Raw genomic sequence first — 15,639 nt, forward strand, 5'->3', positions numbered from 1 at the left:
GTTAGTTAGTTAGTTTTTTTTTTTTTTTTTTTTTGAGAAAGATGTCTATGTTAGTTGAATGTTATATTATAAAATTTTATTATTATTTTTGTGATGTCCCAAATTAATTTGATATTAATAGGTGTATGTTGCTCTTGTCTCCCATATGGCCATACACTTGGGTGATTTGTACTAATTTTTAAAAAATTATATGACAGTTAAGCAAGTTAACTCCATGTGGTCATTTGCAAAAACCATTGAATTACTAAATAAGAAATTAACTTCTAACATGCCGAATTGAAGATAGTTTAAATTAGCAACACACACATATATATAGGCATGTTCGAACTTTCTTTTTTTTTGGGCACATACCTTCTTTTCTCTTTTTGGAGAAGAATGCTGTAGACACTTACCTACTCTTTCCTTTTCTAAGAAGGCTATTCAAACTTGGAAACAAATTATTATACAACGTCTGCTGTTCTTATATAGACCGTGTACAATTGAAAGTTTTTTTTTTTTTTTCTTAAAATAGCATATATTTTTTGTAATCTGCTTAAACCCCCTTTATAATTACAAAAGTAAATTAATTTTTGTAATATATCCAATAAAAACAATACATATCCACTATTGATGTACTTAAATTTATTTTATTTTCTAATAAGTAAACATCTTTGTATAAATAGCCTTTTTTAAAAACTAACAGCCTAATAAATTTCATAGTTTTTTTTTTAATACATAGTTAAGAAATATATAAGGATTATGAATATATGATAAGAATTATTATAACATTATAAACATAAACATTAACAATAACAATAACGTTAGCGAGAACAATAATGTTTTTGTTGGCATTTTTTAAGGCCAAAATGGGAAGATCCCCTTTTGAAAAAAAATTAGCAATTTGTCATGTTTTCAAATATTTAGGGAATTTCCCTTTTGAACTCGATTTTAACTAGTTTTGTAAAGATTGAGTTTGGTGTGATTTTTGCCATAGGTGAGGTCTATGTGGGTTCTCCATTAAAAAAAAGCTGGAACTATTTTTACAAAGTCGAGTTCCTTGAAATCTTTTGAATAATGGAACCTGATACTTTAAATACCGAGTTCCCAAGTTTTTTTTTAAAGCTATCTATAAGCTTCTTTCTTCCTATTTCGGCATCTCCTCCACTTAGTCATCTCTGTTACCAGTCTCTCCTCTCCTTTGCATTCTCCATGGATGATAATAGCTTAATTTTGCATATTTATATCATTATTAGAAAGATTATCATACTTATTTTGATTAATTTATGCATTTTATAGTTAATTTTGGAATAACTAAATAATCAATTTTGTGCTTAATTGAATTTTAATGCATGAATTTGTCTTTTGTGGATAATGAAATTAAATAAGTGATTTGTGCAAAGAAGAAAGCTAATGGACTTTAATCTTACAAGGGCCATGATGAAGTCAAAGAAGGTCAAGCCAATTAAATTCAAGTCAATTGGAGAAGGAATCAAAGAAATTTGCATCAAATCCAAGTCCAATTCGGATTAGGATTCCACTTGCATACCAGTTAGTATTTAGAGATAACTTTCGCTCAGATGCCAATTGGGATGATTCAAGTTGGGTGGAAAGATAACTTAAAGGGTACAATTTTAGTTACAAAAGTCCGAATTTGAAGTTAAATGGGCCAAAAACTCGGTTAAGTGAGCCTAAAAACCTGGGATTTCCTCCAAAGGAATTCAACTTGTAATAGGATTCCTTGACCTATTTAAAGGCTCTTTAGGGAAAATTTAGAGGAGAGCTCTGTAGAACATAATTTAGTTTTCTTAAAGTTTCTTTATAGTTTTTAGAGTTTTATTTGTGTATGGCTTGCTAGAAGCCTTGCTAAAAAGGGGTGAAACCCAACCGTTTATTGTATTTCTTAACAATTATTTATTGGTTTTAATGATTATGTTTTTATGTTTTTATTTTTTACTCATCTAAAAAAGTGTTTAGGTCTGTATAATCCTTTGATTTATCGTAGACTCCAGGCACTTAAATGCTTAGTATTCCCTGCGAACTAATTCACTAGTTTTGTTTTGCCTAAAATCAATAATTGCATGAAACTACCTTAGACAATTAATTCTTGAGTTTTTATTGTTAAATCATCCGACTAAGATCATCCTTCATATGAATTTTAGTTGAGTTACAAAATAAATATTGTTAAGACTACCAATAGATGTGTTGTGTGTGGATCTCTAAACCTTAGCCCCTTAATATATTGTTATTTTCTCTTAATTTAAATTAACTTTACTAAACCATAAAAAATCTCTTCAATTAAACTTTGTTATTTTAGTTTTATTTTCTTGTGGTTTGTTAATCAATTTCCTTTTCTCTGTGGATTCAACCTCGGACTTGTCGAGTTATTACTTCACAACAATCCTGCACTTGGGAGCATTATTTAAGTCGCAACAAGTTTTTAGTATAGCGGTGAGTATTCCCGCTTGTCACGCGGGTGACTCGGGTTCGTTCCCCGGCAACGGCGCAAAAACTTGCTGTGACTTAAATAATACTCCCAAGTGCAGGATTGTCATGAAGTAATAACTCGACAAGTCCGAGGTCGAATCCACAGAGAAAAGGAAATTGATTAACAAACCACAAGAAAATAAAACTAAAATAACAAAGTTTAATTGAAGAGATTTTTTATGGTTTAGTAAAGTTAATTTAAATTAAGAGAAAATAACAATATATTAAGACGCTAAGGTTTAGAGATCCACACACAACACATCTATTGGTAGTCTTAACAATATTTATTTTGTAACTCAACTAAAATTCATATGAAGGATGATCTTAGTCGGATGATTTAACAATAAAAACTCAAGAATTAATTGTCTAAGGTAGTTTCATGCAATTGATTGATTTTAGGCAAAACAAAACTAGTGAATTAGTTCGCAGGGAATACTAAGCATTTAACATGCCCGGAGTCTACGATAAATCAAATGATTATACAGAACTAAACACTTTTTTAGATGAGTAAAACAATCAAAAACATAAAAACATAATCATTAAAACCAATAAATAATTGTTAAGAATATACTAATAAACGGTTGGGTTTCACCCCTTGCCTTAGTAAGGCTTCTAGCAAGCCATAACACAAATAAAACTCTAAAAACTGTAAAGAAACTTTAAGAAAACCTAAATTATGTTCTACAACAGCTCTCCTCTAAATTTTTCCCTAAAGAGCCTTTAAATAAGTCAAGGAATCCTATTACAAGTTGAATTCCCGCTTGGAGGAAATCTCAGATTTTTAAGCTTCACTTAACCGACGTTTTTGGCCCATTTAACTTCATAATTATGAATTTTGTAAACTAATAAATTGTAGCCCTTTAAGTTATCTTTCCAGCCCAACTTGAATCATCCCAATTGGACATCTGAGCCAAAAGTTATGCTCTAAATACTAACTGGTACACAGGCTAGAATTCTAATCCGAATTAGACTTGGATTTGATGCAAATTTNTATTTTTTTAAACCTGAGCGGAACTCAGTATTTAAAGTATCAGTTCCATTAATTCAAAAGATTTCAAGGAACTCGACTTTGTAAAAATCAAGTTCCACCAACTTTTTTTATGGAGAATGCCACATCAGAGGTGTCCACTTGGCAAAAATCACATCAAACTCAATTTTTACAGAACTCAAGTTCCAAAAATTCGAGTTCTTAAAGAGGGAAATTCCCTTAAATAGTTTGAAAACAGGACAAATTGCTAAATTTTTTTCAAATAAGGGGCATTTTCCCATTTTGGCTCATTTTTTGAATTGTAGCTTCAAAAAATAAATTAATGGCCTTTCGGTAAAGGGTTTTTTTTTTTTTTTTTCCCTGACTTGAGGGAGAAGTAGTGACATTGTGTTGTTCACACATTTGGTTGACTTATCGTTGGAAATAAAAGGAGAGCATTATACTTTGGCTAATAATCTAATCTTACAATTAACTAACTGGGTATGACAGTTTAAGTGCACATGTTCAGATTTAAGATTCAACATGTAGTTTAAGAGTAACCACTGGTCCACCGCACACTTTTTGCACGATTATTACTCCACAAGTATAAGTACTTACAGGGTATGGCAGACAAGGGCTGGAATTCAAGTCTCTAGGATAGAGTTTCACACATATAAACACTTAGATTATTCTAGAATAAAATTCTATCCATCGCAAAAAAAGAAAAAAAAAATCCTTTTAGCTTTTAATATTGTCTTTAATAAGAACTCTCATAGTGATGCTCTCCAACGTGACACAGTGATGCTCTCCTTTGAGCTCTAGGTCTTTAATCATACAAATTTAAATTACAGTGTAGAGCACTTGTAATTCTTTTATACATGTTTATTTTCATAAATAAATGGTACCCATAGTAGAGTTTTTAAGAGTCTAATTCCATCTTTTGGTTGCCTATGTGTTCAATGAAATTTAGAAACAATGGCGAAGAGATCCTGACACAAGGACGATAATTCCTTTCCCTTGAGCAAGAGGACCCAAAATTCCATGCTGTGCTTAATCTAGGCAAGGAGTCAAGAATGCAGTGTGAAGCCATCATAAACATAAAATTTTATTTGGCTACACTCTGGCTACTAAAACTTCATCAGAGAGAAGAGTTTGCTTCTTTTAAAGAACTCATACTGTTTACATTACAAACGTTAATCAATTTTCATATTGAAATAATATCCTTTACACAAACATACTGTATCCACACACGACCTTTGAGAAGTTAAGTGAGGTCATTTTCATCCAATGGCTCTTCATGCTCTTCCGCTGCTTCAGTCTTTAGTGCACTCACTTCTCCTGTAGGAAGTTTCCTTGCAAGCCTGATGATCTGAGTAAAAAAAAAAAAAAAAAAAAAAAACTAGGGAACATTTAGAGTTCCATTTTAAATCAGAGGCAAAGAAGATTTCCATAAATGAAAAATGACACTGTAAAATTTGCCACTTTATGGGTTTGACACAATAGAAAAACATGCTATGTCTGCATGCCTGTGATTTGTGAAGTTCATGAGCAGTGTCCATTTTCATGCAGAAAAGTTGGTCGCAATTTAGTAAACTTAAGATTCAGAATTTTCAAAAAAAGACATGGTATCAGTTGTATCAGAAACCTGCAACAGTATCAGCAAGTCAAATATTTTCATTCAGATTCGTAACCGTTTATCAAGTCCTACACTTCAAAGAATACATCCAAAATGTATTTGAAACAGATTAAGCATATCAGAACTCACAGTAGATATGGTATTAATGTAAGCTAGCTTAAGGAAAATTTGAACAATTAACAGTGTACAATAGAATTGACATTCTTACCACATGGTCAAGATTAGAAATTATGCTTGACTGACCCAGCCGTTTGATTTCTTCAATGTCACCTTCTGAATAGGCAGAAAGAAGCTTACTAGCACAACGACCATGGTCATTTCTCAAGAAAACATCAATCCTACAAAGGGCCAAAAATCAGGGAGTCTGATCAAAAGAATTCTTTGGAGGGAGCACAAACAAAATTACTTCAGAATTTATTATTTCATAATTTCTTCCAGATTTCATTTTTGAATTTCAGACCATATTTATTTTTGAATTTTGAATTGGTTTTAATATTGTTGGAATTTTATAGGATGTAATTGTGGCCTAATGTAATCCTTAAAGCCTATTAAAATGAGTCTCCAGAAATGGTTTGAGGCAGTGTAATTTGAATAAAAAAATTTCTTATTAGAGATGCTTCTCTAAGCTTGGTGGTGATTCCAAGTACCATTAGGTGGTGAAGCCTAGGGTTTCAGGTATATTCTAGAAGAAGAAGCCAAATATTTTTCATGTTCTTTTCATTTCCCTTGTTTCTATTTCCACTCTTGGTCCTGCATCAAAGTGGTATCAGAGCATACCTTAATACAGTTTTGTCCAAAAACAGTTGAGAATCCACCCACCACAATACCTACAATCTGCCACCAACCATCATTGTGAACCTGAAACTAACAATACTACACCAAACCACCATATGGCACATATTTAAGTGAAGTACTCCCCCCATAAATTCATGAGAAAGTCATACCGCATCTTGATGCCCCACGAATTTTGCACTGCCACCAAAGCCACTGCTGCCTCTAAACAGATAGTGAAGTCCACTACCACCAATTCTCAACAATCTGTGAAGCCCATCAACCCTCTCCATTCCAGACTTGAAGCCTTAAAATTCCCTTAGGAAACCCACCCCTTTAACCCATCAAATAAATCACCATGATGACCCCCCCCCCACCCCCCCCCCCCCCCCCCAAAAAAAAAAAGCAAAAAACAAAAAATAAAAAAAATAAACTCACAAATGATCCATCACGACTAACAGCAACCCAACAGAGAAAAAATAAATTGCCCACTAACCCATATCACTCAAACCCATAGGCATAGACCAGCACAATCAAAATTATTTCAGAATTCATTATTTCCTATTTTCTTCTAGATATCTTTTATTTTAATAATTCAATATTTACAATAGAGTTGGGGGATTTGAAACTTGTATGTCTCCATTGAAAACATTAGAAGGTGGAAATTGAGCTACAAGGGAAATGAAAAGAACATTGGATGTGAATTTTGACCCTTATTTCTTTTTGAACTTTGAATTTGGCTTTGATGTTGAGAATTTTATGGGATGTAATTGTGCCTTAGTGCTCGTTTGGATTGGGCTGAAACGTGTGTTTGCATTTCAGCTTTTTTTTTTCACGAGTACTCATCCAATATTTGTTACTGTTCATTCACTGTGCAGTACTGTTCATAAATAGTAGCAGCAACATTTGACTTTTTCCGTGAACAGTGCACGTATGCATTGTTCATGGATCCACAAATTTCACTTTTTCACAACTTTTTCATAAAAAATGAGTCTCACGGTATTATTTACACATTTAAAAATTATTTGCTACCGTGTTTTTCAGTTTTCAACTGTAGTCAAACAGACCCTTAATATAATCCCTAAAGTCTATTAAAAAGAAGCTCCTAGAATAGTTTGAAACAATGCAATTTGAATAAGAATTTTTCTATTAGACATGTTTCTCTAAGTTTGGTCGTGATTCCGAGCACCCTTAGGTGGTGAAGAATAAGGTTTCAAGCAAATTCTAGGTGGTGAAGCCCAGGATTGTCTTTTTATTTTATTTTTTTCCTTTTCCCTAATTTCTATTTTCCACCCTTTGTCCTGCATCATCCTTTCTATTGGAAATTCATACATAAGAAAGGAATGGATTTGTTATATCAGAAAATTACAAGATTACAATTAGTTCTATGAGCTCTATGTAATGTGAAATGTTCTTGGTGCAAAAGCACATCTTGACAAAGTAGACCATTTCCTTCTAATTGTTTCCAAAATTAGAAGTTTGGAGCAAGTTTTTGCTCATTTGCTTCCATCATGATGTATACCACAACCATCAAGAGCCTTGTAGTTCAACTAGCTGACACCTCCTGGTGTCTCCAAAAGAGACATTCAGGGTTCAAATCCTCCCCCCCAATTAATGAATTAAAAAAAAAAAAAAAAAAAAAAAAAAGGGGGGGGGGGGGGGACAAACCAGACCAAATAAAAAAAAGATTCCACCTATCTTTTGGGTGCACTGTAGTATTCCCATGTCCTAAAATTCAAAAATTAATAAAACACCTATATTACTGAAGCTGCAAGAAAAAATGTACTTACTGAGAACAGTCATTATAGCACTTCTCTGCTTGCTTGAAGTCATGTGCATAGAGGTAAACAATAATTGCGCTAAGATATGCCTGAATACAAAAAAGTTATGTCAAGGCTGATTTTAATGCAAAAAGACTTTTTGAACACAACAATATAAAGAATAAAACACCGCTAACTCTGCAAGAAAATATAATTTGCCTCCAAGTACAATTGTGGGAAAACAACAATTCAGTCTATGGTCATTTTTTGAGATATCACATGTTAAAAGCAGAACCTGATAGATATTATTGGCTTTTCATTTTAACATTTACATACCAGATGGTATGGCAAGAGAATATGATGGGCGAGAACATACACGCTCTAAAGAGAAATTAGCAAAGGAGTTCAGGCGCATCACACTCCAGTTAAAAGGATCAATAAGGTTTTCATTATACAAAAGGAATTTAAAGAGGCAGGACCAAAAGAATGTAATTAGAATTAAAACACCGCTGGGGGGTGGGGTGTTGTGGAGGGTTCTCACATAACCATGGAAATCAATGGAAGGAAATCACTAGACACATAATTTATGGCTATAAAGAATAGAACACCAAAACAAAAAAATTTGACCTTGCATTGACTATTGGTAGCACTGCATTTATCAGCTGCTAAGCCCCATCTCAATAAGAAAGTTGCAGCATCTGTATACCTGCAGGTAATGAAAGCAGTACTTAATTCTAAACTTTAAAACAGAAAGTAAATCCATAAGCAAAATAATGCTCAGAGAATTTGATTTAAATCCTAAATTAACATCTTAATAAATAATGCCCACGCATGCTGGCAACAGTAAAACTAACAGTCTAACACACAGCCAGGTGATGTCTAAATACAGACCAAGGGTTCTTAATATGCCTGACAGATTATTACATGAGCTAGACAGTTGGCGTGCAATTACTGGCAGTATCAATGATGCTACAAGCTAATGTCAATATGACAAGAATTAGAAGTATCAGACATGTACCTTCACAGAAAGGCTTCGAGGGGTTAGTGGCATCCGTACAAATAAAATCATGCAATGTATATATAATTTATATGTGTATGTTATCAACTGGACCCATGTTATTGATGTCTGAACATAAACTTCATTCAAATTGCATATGCAACATGAGTTGCCAATTCACGCACCTAAAACAAACATTTAAGACAAGTGTGACATCTAAAAGGAGTGCGCATACAATTTGTTCTGTTTCTGTCCTTCTAGTTTTCAAGTACTGAATCTCTAGATGTTACATTCCTTGATCAACTGTGAAATATAAAATTTAACATTGTATATCTGAGACTTAGGAAGATTCACAGGTCAGTGACAGTTTTAAAAGCTGACCTGTTTATCACAAGGTACACATGCCAACCATTAATTGCTGAGCAATCAAAATTACAACTGTAATTTGTGCACATGGGTACGAGTTACATTTTTCTACACAAACATGGTGTTGGACACAGCAATTCTCATCAATCTAAAGACAGTCATATGCATACATTGTGTTTTGTCAATTTATTGTGTCAAACAATAAATTATATACCACACAGTGATTTTTTTTTTATTTTTTTTTTTTTTTTTTTTTTTTTTACAAGCACAAGAGCTGTAGATGGTGAAAAAATTTGAAATTAAAAAATCTATATAAGTTCCTTGACAACAATGTTTAAGACCGTTATGTTTTTGCATATATTTAAGGTAAATGAAAGTGAAATATTTTATATAAGTCTCTAAATGAGTGGTGAGCACAGTTGGGCCCAAGTTGTGTATCACAAAAGAAATTGCATGGAAGAAGTGTCTCACAACTACAATGAACTTGCATTTTACCCAGATATGAACCAATATATATATAAGGCCAGGAAGGTTACCTTTTCAAAAGAGTATTTTTTTATGCAACTTATGACTGTGTGAAGTTAATAGAAAAGAGAACTAAGAAGTATATTGGAGAAGTATGCACTGTTCACTTCTTCCACTTTGTCATATAAATAGATGTTTTACCACAGTTAGACTTTGTATAATGAAATTGAATGCTGATACTATCCAAACTTACTTCTCAAGCTTTATATAAATACATGTGGCAGCACGATATAGATCAAAGGCCATTTGTTCCTTATCATCCTCTTCAAGAATAGAACAAGCATCAGTGTAAAGTTGAATAGCTTCATCAGGCACAGCATCTTCAAGAGCACTGTAATAGAAAGTAATACTTCAGTTGGTTTGCCAAAGACATTCCAAATTGAATGGTCAAACATGGGAAGAAAAAGGGAGGAAAAACACGGACAAGAGGCAATAAGGTCAGTTTTATGATTCTATGCCATATGGAGAAAGGAAGTAGAAAAGAAGAACAAACAAGGAAATAAAAACACAAGAAAAGACACACACAGAGGCATGCATATTCATACAAGTCAGTCTCCATTGGCATAGGCATGCATATTTATTAGTAATGAAACTATTTACAAAGTTTTTGTCCACCTTCCTCTTTGTTCTATTGTAAAGAAAATTAAGCATTAAAGAACTTGTAAAATAGCGAAGAGATATGTTAAAAAATAGACAAGAAATGAAGTTCCTCACCAAGTTAGTAATGGTGGTCTTGAAAATCAAATGGGCATTGATTGGCTCATTATTTCTTTCACATAACATTTGGGGTACAAAACTATCATCCAAATTGAGCCATCAATGTAAATGGGACAACAGCGAAATCAATGTTACAATTTCATAAAACTAATCCATCTGTATTCTTTTCGATCATCAATCATATTATAACAAGTGAGGAAGGAGGATTCAAACCTCGATTCTCCTCATGAGTATGACTGCCAAATTCTACTCACAATTAATGCAAAACTAAAAAGGCGCAACGAAATCAGTATATATAAAAGTAAATAATATTTACCGGGCACCCTTTGCAAGAGCATCGGACGCGGGTTGTGGTCTGCCGCAGACCATGTAAAGCTCAGAAGCCCTTTTATAGAAATCAGCAACTTCAGTCCAATTGCCTAATTCTTTAGCTAAAGCCGCAGCCGACTCCATATGCTTAGCAGCATCCCAGGGTCTTTACCATAATTATTATTAACTTGTAAAGGACTTAACAACAACAACAACAACTACTACTTCATTAAACAACATAAGAAATGAAATACTAAGTACTAAGAGAGGATACGAGGAAAGCATTTCTTGTCCTTTGGAAGCCTTTTCAAATGCAATCTTTGCTTTTTCATGGTTCTTGGCGACCCTATACCCAATAGCTATATACCAAAGCAATAAAAATGTAGAAATCAAAAACAAGAATTTTTATGAGTTTGTATTGAATAGTAGTATAGAGGAGAAAGTTAGGAAGTACCGGCTTGCTCGTATAACTGGGTAGCAGATTTCCAATCGGCACTCCACCTTGTAAGACTCAGTTTTGTTCTGATTATAGAAGAAAATGTTGGAGAATAATAGAGAGAAAAAAAAGTAGCAATGAGAATCAACAATGAAGAAAAAGAGATAAGAAGAAGAAAAGTAATACAGTTTGTCGGCTTTGGCCATCAATTTGTTGGGATCGGAAGAAGCCATGGTGTGTGAGCTATGAACTATGAGGTATGAGCTGATTCCGTGGTTTTAGAGTTTAGACCCAAATGAAATCCCCTGATGCAGAAGCAGTTGCAGTTTGCACTTTCCAGTTTCCAAATTCCAGCCTGTTTGACTCTTTTTCTTTTTCTTTTTTTTTTGAGAAATTTATTTATTTGATCTTTAAAGCCTGGAATCAATATAAATTAATTTAATTTCGGCTTATTGGTATCCTCTAGCTCATTATGTGGTTGTTTAAATATATTCGGATATATTATTATCTTTGTTCCAAATTGTTTGGCCTAGTTAGAAGAAGCAAATTATTTAAAGAAATATCATTAACTGCCTTATCTTTTTAAAAAGTTAAAAATTTTCTAAATTACCCTAAACAAATTTATCAACAAATTATTTAAGAAAAAAAAAAACGTTTCTAATATTAGCTCCAACTGCCAAGCAAAAAAAAAAAAAAACCATTTAACATCTTATCAGTATTTACTCTATAGTCATGTAATATATTTAAAACTATATATAAATAATCTTCTAGTGTAGTGTAGTTGGAGGAAAGATCTGTCCTCCCCCTCCTCCCACCAAACCAAAAAAAAAATGGAAGATGAAAAGATTAATTAATTTATAGTTATGTAATATACGTGGATTTTCTAATTTTATATTTTAAAATAAAATATCTCACATCAAATTTGAGCTTGGTAAATTCTAATTTTACTTGACTGTTTTTCAAACGAAACTTAAGTTTGATAAACTTAAGTTCTCTAAAAGGAAATTTACTGAAGTGGAACTTAAGTTTACTAAACTCTAGTGGAATATTTTAATTAAAAATATCAAATTAGACAATACATGTGAATTTACTAAATTTGATTTTCACTTGGAACTCAAGTTCCAAAAGGGTCTACATAATTAAATAACTTCTAGCAAAGACTTATTAATAATTTTTTGTTTTGTTTGCAAAAACAGAATATTTAGCAAAAAACGAACTCCAAACCTCCTCCAACCCATTGCATGATGGTTTAAAAATCATTCACGATCATCTGTATAAAGTGCTCGTTAAGCATCCCATTCTAAAACAATACTTAATTTTTTTTTCTTGGTGCAACTGTTTCACATAGTCAATTTTCAAAATAACTGAAAAAATAAATTGCACCCCATGATTCATTAGATCATTTAGATAAGTGATAAGATATTTGATATCAAATGATCAATAAATAAGAGACATTGCACAAAAATAACCACCTCACCCCACTAACACCCCTAAGATTAGGGGTAGAATGTTTTTTTTTTTTTTTTGAGACAAAGGGGTAGAATGTTGATATGGTTATTTTGCATACATATCTCTCAATTATTAAATTTTGATATGATTGACATGATTTTATTTAAGAGTAATACTACAATCACAAACTATTTTACAACATTTTTACAAACTATTTATGTGACAAATTTTTATTAAATCTAATATGTGTCTACCACTAATCACATTTATATTTACCAATAGTTATTTGAACATTACAAAAGCTATATCAGCAATTTGTAAAAATGTTGTAAATTAGTTTGTATTTGATATCAAATGATCAATAAATGAGAGAAATTGCACAAAAATAACCACCCCACCCCTGCTAACACCCCTAAGATGAGGGGTAGAATGTTTTTTTTTTTTTTTTTTTTTTTTTTTTGGTTTGAGACAAAGGGGTAGAACTAGAATGTTGATATGGTTATTTTGCATACATATCTCTCAATTATTAAATTTTGATATGACTAAGATGATTTTATTTAAGAGTAATGCTATAGTCACAAACTATTTTACAACGTTTTTACAAACTATTAATGTGACAAATTTTTATTAGTTCTAATATGAGTCCATCACTAATCACATTTATATTTACCAATAATTATTTGAAAATTACAAAAGCTACATCAGAATTTGTAAAGATGTTGTAAATTAGTTTGAATTTGTAGCATTACTCATTATTTAATACTAAATATTTTTTCCATAATTAGGGTTTATTTTTTATTTTTTATTTTTGAAATGAATAAATACTAAATATTTATTGGTTTAATAGCATTCACACATCACACTCACACACCAGCCTCAATGGAGTTCTTGAAATTTAACCTTTCCTATTTTAACTAACTTATTANTGGGGATGGTAAGGGTTGTAACTTCGACTCTTCTCCCACTTTTTTCTTTTTTAGGGCTTATAGCACATTGGTTATTCTGGCAGGCTGCCAGGCTATCTTTAGGTTGGAAGGGCGGCGAACGACCAGAGGAAGGCCCTCAACCAGGAGCGTGATTGGCGCTTTCAGGCTACCCGGGCTCTGAAGAATTTCGAGGCTGACCTCGCTAAGGCTCGAGAGGATTTGAAGCAATGACCAGGGAGCGGGACAGTGCACTGTCTGGTCTTGAGGGCGCTCAGAACCAGGCCAAGGAGCAGACAAGGCGCCTGGGCGAGGCGGAGAAGCAGCTGCAGGTCGCGAGGGATCTGATCGCAGATCTGCGGGCTAAGGTGACAACGGCCGAAGGGGCCCAGAGGGAGCAGAATGGGCTAGAGACCAGGCTCGACGGGCTAAGGACGGGGCGGACTATGGCAGGGAGATGGCCCTGACTGCCAAGGAGGAGGCTGAGACCGCAGCCTACGCTGATGGGATGGCTGCGGTTAGAGGCCCTCTACAAAGTTCAGTCCCGGGGTTATGTAGGCGATACTGCTCCCAGGTCTGGGCTGAGGCCCTCAAACAAGTTGGGTGGAGGCCACGTCTGACCTATGGAAGGCGGAGAGCGTATATTACCCCCCTGCTATCCGCGAGGCTGCCCTTGATGGCGCTAAGGCCGGGGAGATTGTTAAGGAGGTGGGGGCTGAACTAGGGAGCACTCGAGCGAGGAGGTGCCCCAAGAGATAGTGGAGATCCCTTCCGACGATCAAACCCCGCCACCGAGGAAGCAACCTTTCTCGCCGTACCATTGCAGGCCATCCCCTCAGGCCAGGGCTCAAAGGGGTCAGGGGTTGCCCCTGTCCAACCTGAGCAAAAGGAGTAGATTCCCCGGCGCCTCAGCTCCTCCTACTCTCATATCATTTTATCTTATTTTGTGTGCTTCTCCTCTATGTACTGTGGCTCTTGCCATGCAACTTTATGGACTCATTATTGTAATGCGAATTTAATTTCCCTTCTCATCTACTTTGGGTTGTTTATTTGTGTGCATGCTATCTGCTTCCTTTCTTTCTTTTTATTTGCACGATTTTAGCTTGAATTGTATGTCGGCCAATTGCGCCAGTAGTAACGATGATAATGAGAGAGAACGTATGCATGGGCAGCCCTCTTACGTCTCAAGGGCTAGGTGGGGCTTGATCCTTTCCTAACTTGGGATATTTGTAGTTAGTCTCCCTGTAGCCTGAGTCCGAGGACCATGCAATGCCCCTGTTCTATCTAACGCTCCCATTCTTCTGTAAGTATCTAGTTTCCCCATAGGTTTGAGTCCAAGGACTAGGCAATACCTTGGTTCTGTCTAGTACTCAGGTATAGTTGTTGATTAGTTTCCCCATAGGCTTGAGTCCGAGGACCATGCAATGCCTTGGTTCTGTCTAACGCTTCCATTTCTCTGTAAGTATCTAGTTTTCCCATAGGTTTGAGTCCGAGGACCATGCAATAACTTGGTTCTGTCTAGTACCCAAATATAGCTGAGCGGTTAGTTTCCCCATAGGCTTGAGTCCAAGGACCATGCAATGCTTGGTTCTGACTAACGCTGTTCTCTATGTCTCATTGTCGAAGTATCTGAGTTTCCCCATGAGGTTTGAGCAAGAGGACCATGCAATACTTGTGAGGTTCGTATACCAAATTAGCTGCTTATCCCCATAAGCGAGCGGAGAGAGCCAAGCCGGAACCATAAAGATTTATTGGTCACGCTCATTTAACTCTAGTCCATAGTTCGCGTAGGATTCCTTTTCCACCCAACTAGGTTTAGTCACAGCAGAACCATGCAAAACCTTGACGTGTGTCTGTCTCGTAAGCTGAGCGGTATTTTCACCTATCAACAGCATGCCGATTGTTGTATGCACACGAGAGTTCAGTGCGAGCGCACCAATTGCACATGCCTTGGTTCTGTCTAACGCTTCCACTTCTCTAATAAGTATCTAGTTTCCCCATAGGTTTGAGTCGAGGACCATGCAATACCTTGGTTCTGTCTAGTACCCAAATATAGCTGAGCGTTAGTTTCCCCATAGGCTTGAGTCCGAGGACCATGCAATGCCTTGGTTCCGTCTAACGCTTCCATTTCTCTGTAAGTATCTAGTTTCCCCATAGATTTGAGTACCCAGATATAGCTGAGCGATTAGTTTTCCCATAGGCCTGAGTCCGAGGACTATGCAATGCCTTGGTTCTTCTAACACTTCCATTTCTCTTAAGCATCTAGTTTCCCATAGGTTTGAGTCCGAGGACCATGCATACCTTGGTTTCTTTAGTACCC

At 34.8% G+C, this 15,639-nt stretch overlaps 1 protein-coding gene across 1 annotated transcript; it reads right to left on the reverse strand.

Moving 5' to 3' along the window:
- Window positions 1-4,511: 4,511 nt before the first annotated feature.
- On the reverse strand, window positions 4,512-11,325 carry LOC111985801 (gamma-soluble NSF attachment protein). Its single transcript, XM_065775132.1, has 9 exons — window positions 11,134-11,325; window positions 10,966-11,033; window positions 10,786-10,870; window positions 10,519-10,677; window positions 9,679-9,816; window positions 8,225-8,303; window positions 7,628-7,707; window positions 5,275-5,404; window positions 4,512-4,799 (listed from the first exon to the last, which is right to left on the reverse strand). Exons 1-9 carry the CDS (start codon window positions 11,178-11,180, stop codon window positions 4,695-4,697), a joined length of 891 nt encoding a protein of 296 aa, XP_065631204.1. The 5' UTR covers window positions 11,181-11,325; the 3' UTR covers window positions 4,512-4,694.
- Between the last annotated feature and the right edge of the window lie 4,314 nt (window positions 11,326-15,639).

The sequence above is a fragment of the Quercus suber genome, unplaced genomic scaffold, assembly GCF_002906115.3.
Source record: "Quercus suber isolate HL8 unplaced genomic scaffold, Cork oak 2.0 scaffold_105, whole genome shotgun sequence".
NCBI classification, from domain to species: domain Eukaryota; kingdom Viridiplantae; phylum Streptophyta; class Magnoliopsida; order Fagales; family Fagaceae; genus Quercus; species Quercus suber.

Coding starts and splice junctions, on each gene's coding strand:
- LOC111985801 (XM_065775132.1), bottom strand. CDS start 11,180: ATGGCTTCTTCCGATCCCAACAAATTGATGGCCAAAGCCGACAAACT. Junction 10,871..10,965: donor CCAGTTATACGAGCAAGCCG/GTACTTCCTAAC, acceptor TTTGGTATATAG/CTATTGGGTATAGGGTCGCC. Junction 10,678..10,785: donor GGACAAGAAATGCTTTCCTC/GTATCCTCTCTT, acceptor ATTATGGTAAAG/ACCCTGGGATGCTGCTAAGC.